Raw genomic sequence first — 13,372 nt, 5'->3', positions numbered from 1 at the left:
GAGTTCATCGTGGAAGATCAGAATGGTTGCGATGTCACGCTACGTTCGTTCATTCAGTGGCAAAGAATGTACGCCCGGATGTGGTAAGTTTTACGATTTCCTTGCGTTTCCTTTTTTTGCCAGATGGCTAACTTTTTCGGCTGGCTGGTTTCACCGCGGCTCGTTTCTCTATTTTCATTTAAATTAATTAAATAAAAGATTTTTTGTGTTTTATCATTTCATTCAGGTTGAAACTTCCAGAGGAGTTCATCGTGGAAGATCAGAATGGTTGCGATGTCACGCTACGTTCGTTCATTCAGTGGCAAAGAATGCACGCCCGGCTGTGGTAAGTTTTACGATTTCCTTGCGTTTCCTTTTTTTGCCAGATGGCTAACTTTTTCGGCTGGCTGGTTTCACCGCGGCTCGTTTCTCTATTTTCATTTAAATTAATTAAATAAAAGATTTTTTTTGTTTTATCATTTCATTCAGGTTGAAACTTCCAGAGGAGTTAATCATGGAAGATGTCAGGCTACGTTCATTCAGTGGCAAAGAATACACGCCTGGCTGGGATACGTTTTATTCTTTTTTCTCTGTTTTTCTCTGTAATTTAACATTAAGTAAGAATGCTCACACGCACACGCACACACACACAATTACATTAAGTAGCTATATAGGTAGGTTAGATAGGCATGATTTTAAATGTAGGTAGGATAGATAGGAAGCATCCAACACTAATGTAGTTGAATAGGTAGGCAGCGTAAGTTTATTGCTTCTATTTTTTCTTGCACCCACATTACACGCATCAGCGTATTACACACACAAACAAATACATAGATAAACACATATGTTAGTATTTGAGCGTAATTTTATTTTCATTACACATTCTAATTTATTATTACTCAGGTTGAGAGTAATTTAATTTCATAGGTAGTTAAGGGCAATAATGTAATTCTAGGAACAATCTTGTAATGTAAATTAAATCGCTGTAAGTGTATCGATAGGTAGGTTAATTATTAAGTTTTACATTATTATTATTATTAGGTGGAGCCCAAGGCATTACGTAGGTGGTGGGGTGGGTGCCGAAAGGCCAATGAATTGGGCTCTTGAGTTTTGTAATTTTAGGTAAGCTAAGGCCATAATGTAATGAATAGGTAAGTTAAGGCTACGTTGTGACATACTCATTAATAGATTTAGGGTTTAAGTTTTATATTATTATTACTAAGTTGGAGCCCAAGGCATTACGTAGGTGGTGGGGTGGGTGCCGATTGGCCAATGAATTGGGCTCTTGAGTTTTGTAGTTTTAGGTAAGCTAGGGCTTAATTGTAATGAATAAGTAAGTTGAGGGTACGATAGCCAATAGACTCTGAATTTCAAAGTCCGTTGTCAGAGATAAGCCTCGGTGGCCAGTGGTGAACCGGCAATGGTTTACTATCCGGACGGCAATGGTTTACTATCACCACGGTAATGATTTATTATGCGGCATGGCCATAGTCTACTACCCGCACGGCTTCCGGACGGCAAATGGTTTACTATCCGCAAGGCAATAGTCTACTATCCGCACGGCAATGGTTTACTATCCGGTGCCCTGGCTGTCGGCAAACCTCTGTGCAAGGAGGGAGAATGAAGGGGGACTTTCGACTATCGTACCATTAACAATTTAATATAGATTAGTTAAGGTAATTGAATAGGTAGATAAGATTATTTTTATTAAGCAATTTAAGATGCAGGCACCGCTAAGCTTTCTGATGAGAATTTTCTCTTTCTCCATTCCACGAGCTGTGTTTCAACAACAATCTCGAGGAGGACTGGCACCGGTTTTGGAGGACATTGTAGGAACCGGAAAGCATTCAACATTCTGCCTTTGTCGAATGGACGACGGTAAGTTTTTTTTGACATTTTAATCTCTTTATTATTTTTAGATATTATTTATTTGCCATTTTTCCATTTTATAATTTTTTGCTCCTAAGATTCTAACATTCATTACTACTACGCTAATAAAAAAATTGTCTACAGAATGATGAGAGGTGGGCAGCAGGGGGAGTCAGCACGTTTCAGATGGTTGTCTCATGATGATTTACGTATAATGATGGTGGTGTAGGAAGAATCAGCTAGTTGGCTGTTCGACTGACACTCAGAAGTTCGGATGACATCTTGTGTGCCGACCAAATGATGGTAGTGGTCGGTGCAATGGATTACAGTAACGACGATTTTTGAAGTAAGGTTTAGTTTCGTTTTTTTATTTTTCTCATTCATTCATTTTTTCACTCAAACTTTCAAATTATTCTCCATTCTTCTAAAAATTGACGTTAATTCATTCTATTCATTCATTCATTCATTCATTCATTCATTCATTCATTCATTCATTCATTCATTCATTCATTCATTCATTCATTCATTCATTCATTCATTCATTCATTCATTCATTCATTCATTCATTCATTCATTCATTCATTCATTCATTCATTCATTCATTCATTCATTCTTTTAATTATTTATTCATTCAATTAATCTTTTATTCGTTCGTTCCTTGATTTACTACTGAGCTAATAAAAATAACTTTTCTACAGAATGATGAGAGGTGGGCTGTGGTGGGCGTCAGCACGTTTCAGATGGTGGTCTCATGATGATCGTTCCGATGACAACTTGAAGAAAACAACAACGACAATTTTTGAAGTATACGTATCTTTTTTTATTGTTCTCATTCATTCATTCATTCATTTTATCACTATCTTTCAAATTATTCCTCCATTAATTGATCCATTGATTCATTCTATTCAGTCATTAAATCATTGATTGATTAATTTAATAGTTAATTCATTTCATTCAACCAATCGTTCAATCATTCAGTTAATGGTCGGTGCAATGGAGGTTCGTCGGTAGTGAAGGAAGAAGTTTCTGGAGAGGACATGCCCGCACATTTACACAGACACACACACACATCAATACAACACACACATGCACAACATCCATTTATTCGGTGTCGTTGTTATGTTTCTCTTCAACTTTCTAATTTCTTTACCGAACTTAATTTAATTCATAGGTAAGTTAGGGATTGAGATGAGTTGAACAATCGTAGGTAGGTTAGGGCTTAAAATTAGTTAAAAAGTTTCAAGTAATATAAAAATGCTAAAATGTGTTAAATGAAATACCTGAAACGAGTAAAATTCCTAAAACGTAGAATGACAAATTTGTAGGTAAGTGAGTTGAGTTAATGATTATAGGTAAGCTAAGGCCCTGAGAGTAATTTAATTGTAGGTAGGTGACTGACTACTATTCTTGCGACTTCTTAATAGTTTTGTGTGATGTGTTTGTTTTCGCTTCACAGCACCACACCAACAAAACAAACTACATTTCATTCTCGTCGTCGCCTTTAATTTTACCTTTTTGAACAATATTTTTAATAATGTTTATTTATTTATTAAATGTTGACTAGTTTCTAGTTTTTTTTAATTTGGTTATATAATTTTTGGATATTTCTTGATTTACTTTGTATATATGCATGTATAAATAATTTCTATTTGGTATGTTGATTTAGTCATTATGATATGCTGTGAACTGCTCTTACTGAATGTTATTGTTACGTGAATCATTCTTAGAGAACTACTAAGGAGAGTGTATAATAATAATGGATAATAATTATTTTTTATCGGTCGATATTTTGTTATATTTGTTTGTTTAAAATAAGAGTTTAAAAAAAATTGACGTTTTTAAAATTTAATTAACCGTCACTTTTCATTTTTGAATGATTTCAAATAAAAGCAACTATTGTGTTTTTCTTTCTTAACAAAAAATCTCGAAATTGTCTGTAGATATGTACGGTTAAGTGTTTGTTCAGTTTGAACAAGCCTTGAAAATATTTTTTTATTTATTTTTGTTTTTTTTTCGTTTATTTGGTTCATTCAATTTGGTTCATTGATTGGTCGATTGGTTGGTTGATTAGTTGATTGAATGAATGGTTGGTTGGTTGGTTGATTGATTGATTGATTAGTTGATTAATTAATTGATAGATTGATTGATCTCAAAGTATTGTATACATGGAAAAAAAATCCAAATAAGCCAACTTACGGCTTCAGTAAGCCACAGTTTTTTACCAGTCTAAAGCAATTTCTTTATTTATATTGACTAAAATAATTGTGATATGAATATATTGAATTATTTAAAGCATTATATGTGCAAAAAACCACTATCTTAAGAGTTCTATGAAACCCTGTAAGCCACTGCAGTAAGCCAACGTATGATTTCAGCAACCAGTTTCTATGAGCACCAGCAGAATGTAAAATATTCATTGAATATAATGAAGATAGTTGTTCAAATAACAATTTTGATTTATACGCAAATAACTAATTTGTTTTTCTATGGTCTCATTTTTATGGTATCAAATAACTATTTTATTTTTCTATGGTCACATTTTCGAAGTTTGTTTTTGGCAGGATATTTAAAAATAAATTTTGGTTCTAAATCGTGTTTTGCCGACTTTTAATTGAAAAATACAATTTTATGAAATAAAAAATATATAAAAATTACAAAAATAAAATGGCGAAAGCAATGCCGAACGATGATAATTACAATAAAGTTAAGATTGACATTCTTTCCATTCTTACAGTCAACAAAGATTTCTCTACAATTTCAGAATTGGAGAAAGAATACAGAAGCCTAACAAACAATGCCATTCCGTACCAGTCTCTGGGCTTCAGATCCGTACTCGAGCTACTAAAAAGTTTCTCCAAATCTGATGTGGAATTTAAAACCATGAACAACATGGTTTACTGCCGAGCTATTGTAAATAGTAAAACTAGCCAGGTGGTTAGTTTGATTGACAGGACCAAGACGAAATCTAAGTCATCTCAACATGCCAACTCAAGTTTGAGACGGCCAGTATCGACGTATTGTTACAGCAGCAACAACAACAATAATACTGGTAGTAGCAGTAGCAAATACAACAACAGAAGTAGCAGCAACAACACTAAAAATGCCTCAGGGTATTATAATAGTAATAACAGTTATAATTATAATAATAATTATAACCACAAGCCAGTGCAGCAGGATTCTCTAAATTATCATCAAGTTAATATTTTTTATTCATCTATTATTATTAAAATTGGTATGAAAAACATTACTACCTGATGGCCTGTCTATGTCGTGAATGATTGAACGATTGTTAACCGCACATTGTATGTAATATAATATCATAATAATAACATAATATAATAATAATAATAACATAATATAATAATAATAATAACATAATATAATAATTGTGACATGTTTCAATGAGGATAATAATAGCATAGTATAATAATTTTTACAAAAATATAATTTTTAAATCTCAGAACAGATCGTTTATAAACGACCCAATGTTCGTTCAGAAGCTGGAGATCATTGAGTTACTGAAATCATTCAGAAATGGCCTCAAACTGGAGCATTTTCACGAGGCTTTCGGCAAAAGATTCGGAAGATATTTAAATATACACATATCAGAGGTACTTTGTATGTATTTGCGTATCTAGAAGAAGAAATCTGAGATACATAACTGGCTAACTGCATTTAATTGCACTCTAGCTATATCCTTAGCTGACTGAATGATTATTATTATTATTATTATTATCGCAATGAGCTGTGGGGTCTACATACACTTTTATTAATTTTATAATTTCATTAATGCCATATTATTTTATTTCATCTATTTTATTCATTTGCTTTTAAAGTTTTGAGATCAATAAAAGAGTTTCCATTATTATTATTAAATATGTACACAGATTTTGGGGTATTTGAAAGAAATACCAGAAGCAGTTTATTTGAGAAGAGAGCAAGGTTACATCGTTATATACCCTGCAGTTATGATGACAACCAATCAGAGGACTCTGCCTTCAAGTTATTATTATTATTATTATTATTGTTGTTGTTGTTGTTATTTGCTGGACTGCTGTTGTTTTTGTATTTTATAAAATGATTTCGCAGTTATTGTTATTGATATCGTTTGTTTGTATTGTCGTTGTTGTTATCACTTTTTAAAAAATTTACAGACGCTGCCCAGACGAGACCCAACAGAAACAACAACAACAACAACAACAACAACAAAATAAATAACATTTCATTAGCGTCTTCACCAGATAACAATAATAATGTTAATGTAATCGTTCAAGGTAGCAGCAGCAGTTGTAGTAGTTGCTCTTCCTCAATGAAAATAACATCAATCTCAACAACAACAACGATTACATTGTCATTAACAACAACAAAAACATCCACAACAACAACAACAACAACAACATGTTCACTAACTAGAATTGAATTGTCTAAAGAACTTAGGAATAACATTAAACAGGCACTGATAATAGATTGATTGATTTGTTTGTTTGTTGATTGGTTGGTCGATTGGGTAATTGATTGACTGGGTAATTAATTGATTGATTGATTGGTTAATTGATTGATTGATTAATTAATTGATTGATTGATTGATTAATTAATTGATTGATTGATAAGTTGGTTGATTGACATTTTAAAAATGTTTTTCTAAATTTTTCAGTTTCTCATGAACCACCCTGAAGGAATAATGGCCAGGAAATTTGTGGACATGTACAATGTCTGTTTTTTTTAAAATAATTTTTAATATATAATATAATTATTAATAATATAATTAATATAATTACATTTATATTTATTATCTATAATTATAAACCATTTATTCATTAATATTAATTCTACTATTAGGAAGAAATGCTAGGAAACAACAACAACAACAATAATAATAATAATACTTCTCTACTGCCCTGCTTCAAAATCTACTCACAGCTGATTAACATAATGTCATCTCCACCACAACCAACAACATCAGCATCAGCCATGAAAACATCAACAATAACAACAACAGCAATCAGTGGCCTGTCGGATATAGTATCTACACTTAATAAGGAAGAGTGCCTGTGGTTTTTCGACACTGGCCATTTTAATTCCATCGACCAATCCAGCGTAAGTGCAAAAAATAGCAGAGAATATTATTATCAGATTATTTTTGATTTTTTCTACGATGCCCTCTTTAAAAGTCCTGACGGTGTCCTTAAAGATCAGCTGATATCTGATTATCAGGTTTGTTGATTAATTGGTTAAATTGGATGGTTGATTGATTGATTGATTGATTGATTGATTGATTGACACGTTTTATTTTATTATTTAACTTTAATTTTGTTTTGAAATGAGATTTTTTAAGGTTGTTGAATCACTTTTTAACCATCACACTATAAGATTAGTTACGATTATTTCCCGCCATAAAAATTCAAAAATTACCCGCCATAAAAATTCAAAAATTACCCGCCATAACAATTTCCCGCTGCAGAATTCGACTGGAGATTTCATCAACTTTCCGGAACTGGCCCTAGCAAATTCTGATATGTTGCTATGTAAAATGATGGATTACCTAAGCAATGAATACGTCAGTCGAGGTTATTATTATTATTATCTAATAATTATAATAATTATTATTGCTATTATTATATTATTTATTATTCTAATAATTTATGTTATTTTGCTTTGTTTTGAAGGAAAAATATTGATAAAGTTGAAGCCGTATCTCGATCCACAGACAAATATACTTTACAATGTAAGTTCATCTCTCTCTCTCTCCTACTCTTACTTTCTCTCTCTCTTTCTTTCTCTCTTTTTTTTCTCTCTCTCTCTCATTATTTGTCATTGTTAAACATCCATCCCACTCTTTCTTTTATTCTTTTTGTTTTGTTCTATTTTTTCATTTCCGTTTTTCAATTATTTTTTTCTTCATTGTTTCTCTCTCCCCCCCTCTCTCTCTCTCTCTCTCTCTCTCTGTCTCTCTCTGTCTGTCTCTCTTTCTCTGTCTCTCTCTTTCTCTCTGTCTCTCTCTTTCTCTCTGTCTCTCTCTTTCTCTCTGTCTCTCTCTCTGTCTCCCTCTCTCTCTCTGTCTCTCTCTTTCTCTCTGTCTCTCTCTTTCTCTCTGTCTCTCTGTCTCTCTGTCTCTCTCTCTCTCTCTGTCTCTCTCTCTCTCTCTCTCTCTTTCTCTCTGTCTCTCTCTGTCTCTCTCTGTCTCTCTCTCTCTCTCTGTCTCTCTCTCTCTGTCTCCCTCTCTCTCTCTGTCTCTCTCTCTCTGTCTCCCTCTCTCTCTCTGTCTATCTCTCTCTCTCCCTCTCTGTCTCTCTCTCTCTCTCTGTCTCTCTGTTTCTCTTTGTCTTTCTCTCTCTCTCTCTGTCTCTCTCTCTGTCTCTCTCTCTCTCTGTCTCTCTCTCTCTCTCTTTCTCTCTCTCTCTCTATACTCACTATCATTCATTGTAACATTGTAATCATTCTACTGTTAAGAACTATCCACATTCACAACAGACTGAATACATACTGAATGACTCCGTGGTAGATAACATCATCATCAGCAACAACAACAACGGCATTGACGTCATCAATAAGAGCGGTGACGTCATCATCAACGGCAGCAAGGATGATGATGACGTAAATGATGATAATAGTGACGTCATCAACGACAATAATAATAATTATTATAATAATAATATCAATAACAAAACTACGACAAAGTACAAAGAACACTTATTGAAGTACCCAAAGATGTATGAAATAATGGTGTGCGAGGTCAACAGGGAGGATGAGTGTTTCTACTTTCAGCTGAGCGAACAATCGAGTAACATCGATAAAATTATGGATGATTTACAGTTTAGTAATTCTTTGTTTGTTTGTTTGCTTGTTTGTTTATTTGTTTGTTTGTTTGTTTGTATGTTTGCATGTTTGACGGCGTTGTCTTTTTGTTCTTGTCTATGAACGTCCGCATCAGTATTACTTTCAAATTTAAACTCCAGCGACCAATCAAACAAAATTCAATGCTTGTTTCAAATTAAAATTGAACTTATCAAAACTTTCCTTAGGACATTCTACGAATCGAAAGTCGGAAGCCTTTACAGGGTCCCGACATCGTACATAAAAGTTGGACTGGTGTGCGTGTCGCTGTTTGATGGAGTCTGGCACAGATGCGTCGTTCTACACGTCCACTATGACAGTGTCCAGGTCGGTTGGCTGGTCGGTGGTTGGCTGGTCTGCCGGCTGGTCTGCTGGCTGGTCTGCTGGTTGATGGCTGGGTGGACTTGCCCCTCTCACCAAACCAAACCGACCAATCAAAATTTTTACATAGATGTTCTTTCTCTTTTTTAGGCCCACCTGCTAAAAATTAATAATTTATAGTTCAAACTCCACTCACATAACAGAAGCAACCAATCAAATTTTACACAAACCATAATTTCAAATTTCAACCGACCCAATTTCGCATAACTTAGAATAACTTTAAATTATTTTGAACTGACCAATCAAATCAAAATTTACACGAATTCATAATTTCCAATTTAAACCGACCAATCAAGATCCACTATGTTGACTTTGGAACTCGAGGTACTGTGCCCAAACAAGAATTACGATTTTTAAGGTCAGGTTTGTTTTTTATTTGATAGTGAAAGGGAGAGGGAGACAGAAAGGGAGAGAGTGGGAGAGAGAGAAAGAAAGGAAGAGAGAGAGAGAGAGAGAGAGTGAAAGAGAGAGAGATAGTGTAAGAGAGAGAGAGGGATAAAAAGAAGTGATACAGAATGAAAACCGTCGAAAACAGAAATGAAGAAATACAAAAAGATAGAAATGAGTCAAAGAGGGGTTGAAAGAATGGATGAAAGAGAATAATATTTATAATAATAAATAAATAATAATATTAATTATAATAATAATATTAATGATAATAATAATAATATAGAAAATGCTTCTTTACAATGGAGATGCAAGGATTGAAAGGAAGGTTCTATCAAACGAAGCCTGCCAAAAATGGGGTTTGTACGTTTGTATGTACGTTTGTATGTGTGTTTGTATGTATGTTTGTATGTATGTTTGTATGTATGTTTGTATGTATGTTTTGTATGTGCGTATATGTTTGTATGTATGCTTGTATGTATATGTGCGTGCGTGCGTGTGTGTTTATATATATTCATGTACGCTTTATTTTCCATACCCTTTCAGAGATGGTCTGCAGAGGCATTTGATTACATTTTTAATTACGTTTCTGAAAGAACCCTCAACACCGTCATCTTGGGATTTGATGATGACGTTGGTCTTGTTGTTGTTGTCGTTGTTGTTGTTGTTGATTATGATGATGATGATGATGATGTTGTTGTTGATGATGTTGTTGTTGTTGTTGATGATGATGATGTTGTTGATGAGGATGTTGTTGTCGTTGTTGTTGTTGGTTCGTTTAATTCTGTGATGTCATTGTTTAGCTGCGGTTATGTGAGAAGCTAGCTGGGTAGAATCATTGACGTACTTGAATGAATAATATTGATATCATTTCGTTTCATGGTGTCATTAATGGCGTTGTTGTTGTTTCTTGTTGTTGATGATGATGATGATGCTGCTGTTGTTGTTGTTGTTAATGTTTTGACTGTCTTATAGCATTGTAGCATCAACGTAGCACTCCATGTTTTTTTTCACTGCACCAGGGTAACTATTTACTTAAGCTTTTGTATGCTCCTTACAATCTCGATGATGACAACAACAACAATTACATCAACAACAACAACAACAATTACAACAACAACACTGACAACAAGATTAACAGCAACAACGATTTGATAGCATTTAATTTCTTCAATGACGTTCTAATAGCAAAGGGTTATGCCGTACACAAAGTGAGTTAGTGGAAAGATGGATGGATTAATAAATAAATAAATAAATGAGTGATTGATTGATTGAACGAATGAGTGAATAAATGGATGAGTGAGTGAATGAATAAGTGAGCCACTAATTAAATGAATTAATGACAGGATGGATGAATGAATGAATATACTAGTGAACGAATGAAAGAATGATGTAACGAGTCAACAAAGGGCTAAATAATTGAATGAATGAATGAATGAATGAATGAATAAACGAATGAACGAATGAATAATTTTAACAGGACGATCTTACAAGAGAACAGTTGAGAGCCAAAATGAACATATTTGATGACGTCAGTACTGATGATGATGACGACGACGATGATAACTATACTAATACTAGTAATGATGATGGCGATGATGATGATAGTGACGGTAAAGTCGGTTCTGGTGACGTCAGGTCACGTAATAAAGCAGGGCGACCAATGGCAGAAGAGATAGTAATTAAAGTACCTAAGAATAATATAATCAAGCAGTAAGATACGTTATTGCCTTTAATTTTATAATATTTTATAATAATAATTATAACTATAATTATAATAATAATTATAATTATTATTAAAAATTATTGTAATTAATTAATATTTAATCATTTTGAAAGCCACAAGCTGGCCAAGGATGAATATGAAGCCACACTGATCAACCTGAATGATACGGGCTACATGGCCAGTTGTGACGTCTCATCATTTCTATGGGATGATGACGTCGACGCTTTTCCTATCGTGGTTCTTGTTGTTGTTGTTGCAGTTGTTGTTGTTGCAGTTGTTGTTGTTGTTGTTGCTGTTGTTGTTGTTGTTGTTGCAGTTGTTGTTACTGTTGCGGCTTTTGTTCTTACTGTTGTTGTTGCAATTGTTGTTACTGTTGTTGTTGTTGTTGTTGCAGTTGTTGTTACTGTTGCGGCTGCTGTTGTCGTTGCTGTTGTTGTTGCAGTTGTTGTTTTTGGGTTGCATGTCATGTTTAGCTTTTTGTTGTTTTTTGCATGCTTTTTGTGTTACTATGGTTTTTTTTAATAAAATTATAATGATAATTAATATTACAATACATTATTATTATTATTGTTATTATTATTATTATTATCATTATAATTATTATTAATATTATTGTTAATTATTATTATTATTATGCAGATTTTGACAAAGACAATGAGGCAGCTCTCAATACACTTACACACGCATCCATACCTGTTCCATATCCTGATGAGGTGATGAGGACGATCGTGCTACTGATGATGATGATGATGATGATAGGGATGATGATGATGATAGTGATGATTATGATGATGATAGTGATGATGATGACGATGATGATAATGATGACGTAACAGTAATAATGACGATGATGACTTACTTATTAATTAGGGATGTGCCTAGGCTAAGGAAAAATAACAATGGAGATATGGCATGCATCACACTTTACGATCTAGACGAGTATAATTATTATTTTTATTTTTTTCTGGTTATAATAATAGTAATAATAATAATAATTATTATTATAATAATAATCATAATTTGTATTAGTTTAATTTTTGGCAAGTCTTGAACATTGTTGTGATCGGCTTTTGCTAACTAAATAATTCAATTAATCAGCCGAATCAATCAATTTGTCTTTCTGTCTGTCTGTCTGTCTTTCTGTTTGTCTGTCTATCAATCTGTCTGTCAATCTGTCTGTATGTTTGTCTGTCTATCTGTCTGTCTATCCATTCGTCCGTCTGTCTGTCTATTCATTCATCCGTCTAACTCTCAATCACCGGCTATCCTATTTTTATGAAGTTTCCATTTAATGAAAATCAAATTCGTGATTGGCAAAAATGATTTCAAAACATGTCTGACTGTCTTAAATCGTTATCGTCCATGATCAATCAATCAGTCAGTCAGTCTTTCTATGAATGAATGAATGAATGAATGAATGAATGAATAAATGAATGAATGAATGATTGAATGAATGATTGAATGAATGAATGAATGAATGAATAAATGAATGAATGAATGAATGATTGAATGAATGATTGATTGAATGAATGAATGAATGAATGAATGAATCACTGAATCATTCAGTCAATCAATCAATCATGCAATCAACCAATCAACCGCTGAATAGCATAATCGAATGTTTGGAGTCACTAGAGCATTGCAATGTGAAACTTCTGCTTGAGCTGCAACACATGGCTGATATGTTCAACCCCTTTGATTTCTATTGGACGGTCAGTGTGCCGATCGCTGGCTGGTTGATTGTTGGCTGATTGTTGATTGGTTGATTGTTGGCTGATTGATTGGTTGGTTTTTGGCTGATTGGTTAGTTGACTGATTGATAGACTGGTTGAATGGTTGGATGGTCGGTCGATTGATTGAGTTACAACACATGGTTGATTTGTTCAACTCTTATAATTTGGTTGGTTTGTTGGTTGGTTGGTTGGATGGATGACTGGTTGGTTTAGTTGGTTGGTTGGATGGATGGATGGTTGGTAGGTTGGTTGGTTTAGTTGGTTGGTTGGTTGGATGGATGGTTGGTTGGTTAGTTGGTTGGTTGGATGGTTGGTTGGATGGATGGTTGGTTGGTTGTTGGATGGTTGATTGGTTGGTTGGTTGGTTGGTTGGTTGGCTGGTCGCACGACGGGATAAATGAATGAATGAATGAGCGAACTAACGAACGAACGAATGAACAAATAAATGAAAGAAAGTAAGAAC

At 33.7% G+C, this 13,372-nt stretch overlaps 1 protein-coding gene across 1 annotated transcript in view; it reads left to right on the top strand.

Annotated features, from left to right (window-relative positions):
• The window catches only part of HELRODRAFT_181386 (hypothetical protein), a gene marked incomplete at both ends in the record, with an annotated part of 19,415 nt that overhangs the window by 1,697 nt on the left and 4,346 nt on the right, over window positions 1-13,372 (top strand). The window contains 21 exons of the mRNA XM_009031192.1: window positions 227-325; window positions 469-596; window positions 1,780-1,857; window positions 2,827-2,847; window positions 4,583-4,782; window positions 5,310-5,459; window positions 5,736-5,850; window positions 6,003-6,122; window positions 6,812-6,945; window positions 7,310-7,415; window positions 7,515-7,573; window positions 8,320-8,660; window positions 8,871-9,009; window positions 9,360-9,421; window positions 9,737-9,809; window positions 9,997-10,083; window positions 10,473-10,661; window positions 10,931-11,163; window positions 11,290-11,413; window positions 11,816-11,889; window positions 12,047-12,143. Coding sequence (XP_009029440.1) covers window positions 227-325; window positions 469-596; window positions 1,780-1,857; window positions 2,827-2,847; window positions 4,583-4,782; window positions 5,310-5,459; window positions 5,736-5,850; window positions 6,003-6,122; window positions 6,812-6,945; window positions 7,310-7,415; window positions 7,515-7,573; window positions 8,320-8,660; window positions 8,871-9,009; window positions 9,360-9,421; window positions 9,737-9,809; window positions 9,997-10,083; window positions 10,473-10,661; window positions 10,931-11,163; window positions 11,290-11,413; window positions 11,816-11,889; window positions 12,047-12,143 — 2,629 coding nt within the window. The remainder of the gene's footprint in view (window positions 1-226; window positions 326-468; window positions 597-1,779; window positions 1,858-2,826; window positions 2,848-4,582; window positions 4,783-5,309; window positions 5,460-5,735; window positions 5,851-6,002; window positions 6,123-6,811; window positions 6,946-7,309; window positions 7,416-7,514; window positions 7,574-8,319; window positions 8,661-8,870; window positions 9,010-9,359; window positions 9,422-9,736; window positions 9,810-9,996; window positions 10,084-10,472; window positions 10,662-10,930; window positions 11,164-11,289; window positions 11,414-11,815; window positions 11,890-12,046; window positions 12,144-13,372) is intronic.

This window comes from Helobdella robusta (genome assembly GCF_000326865.2).
Source record: "Helobdella robusta unplaced genomic scaffold HELROscaffold_70, whole genome shotgun sequence".
NCBI lineage: Eukaryota > Metazoa > Annelida > Clitellata > Rhynchobdellida > Glossiphoniidae > Helobdella > Helobdella robusta.
Note: the sequence above shows the minus strand (reverse complement) of the source record. Positions and strands in the feature narration are given on the sequence as shown.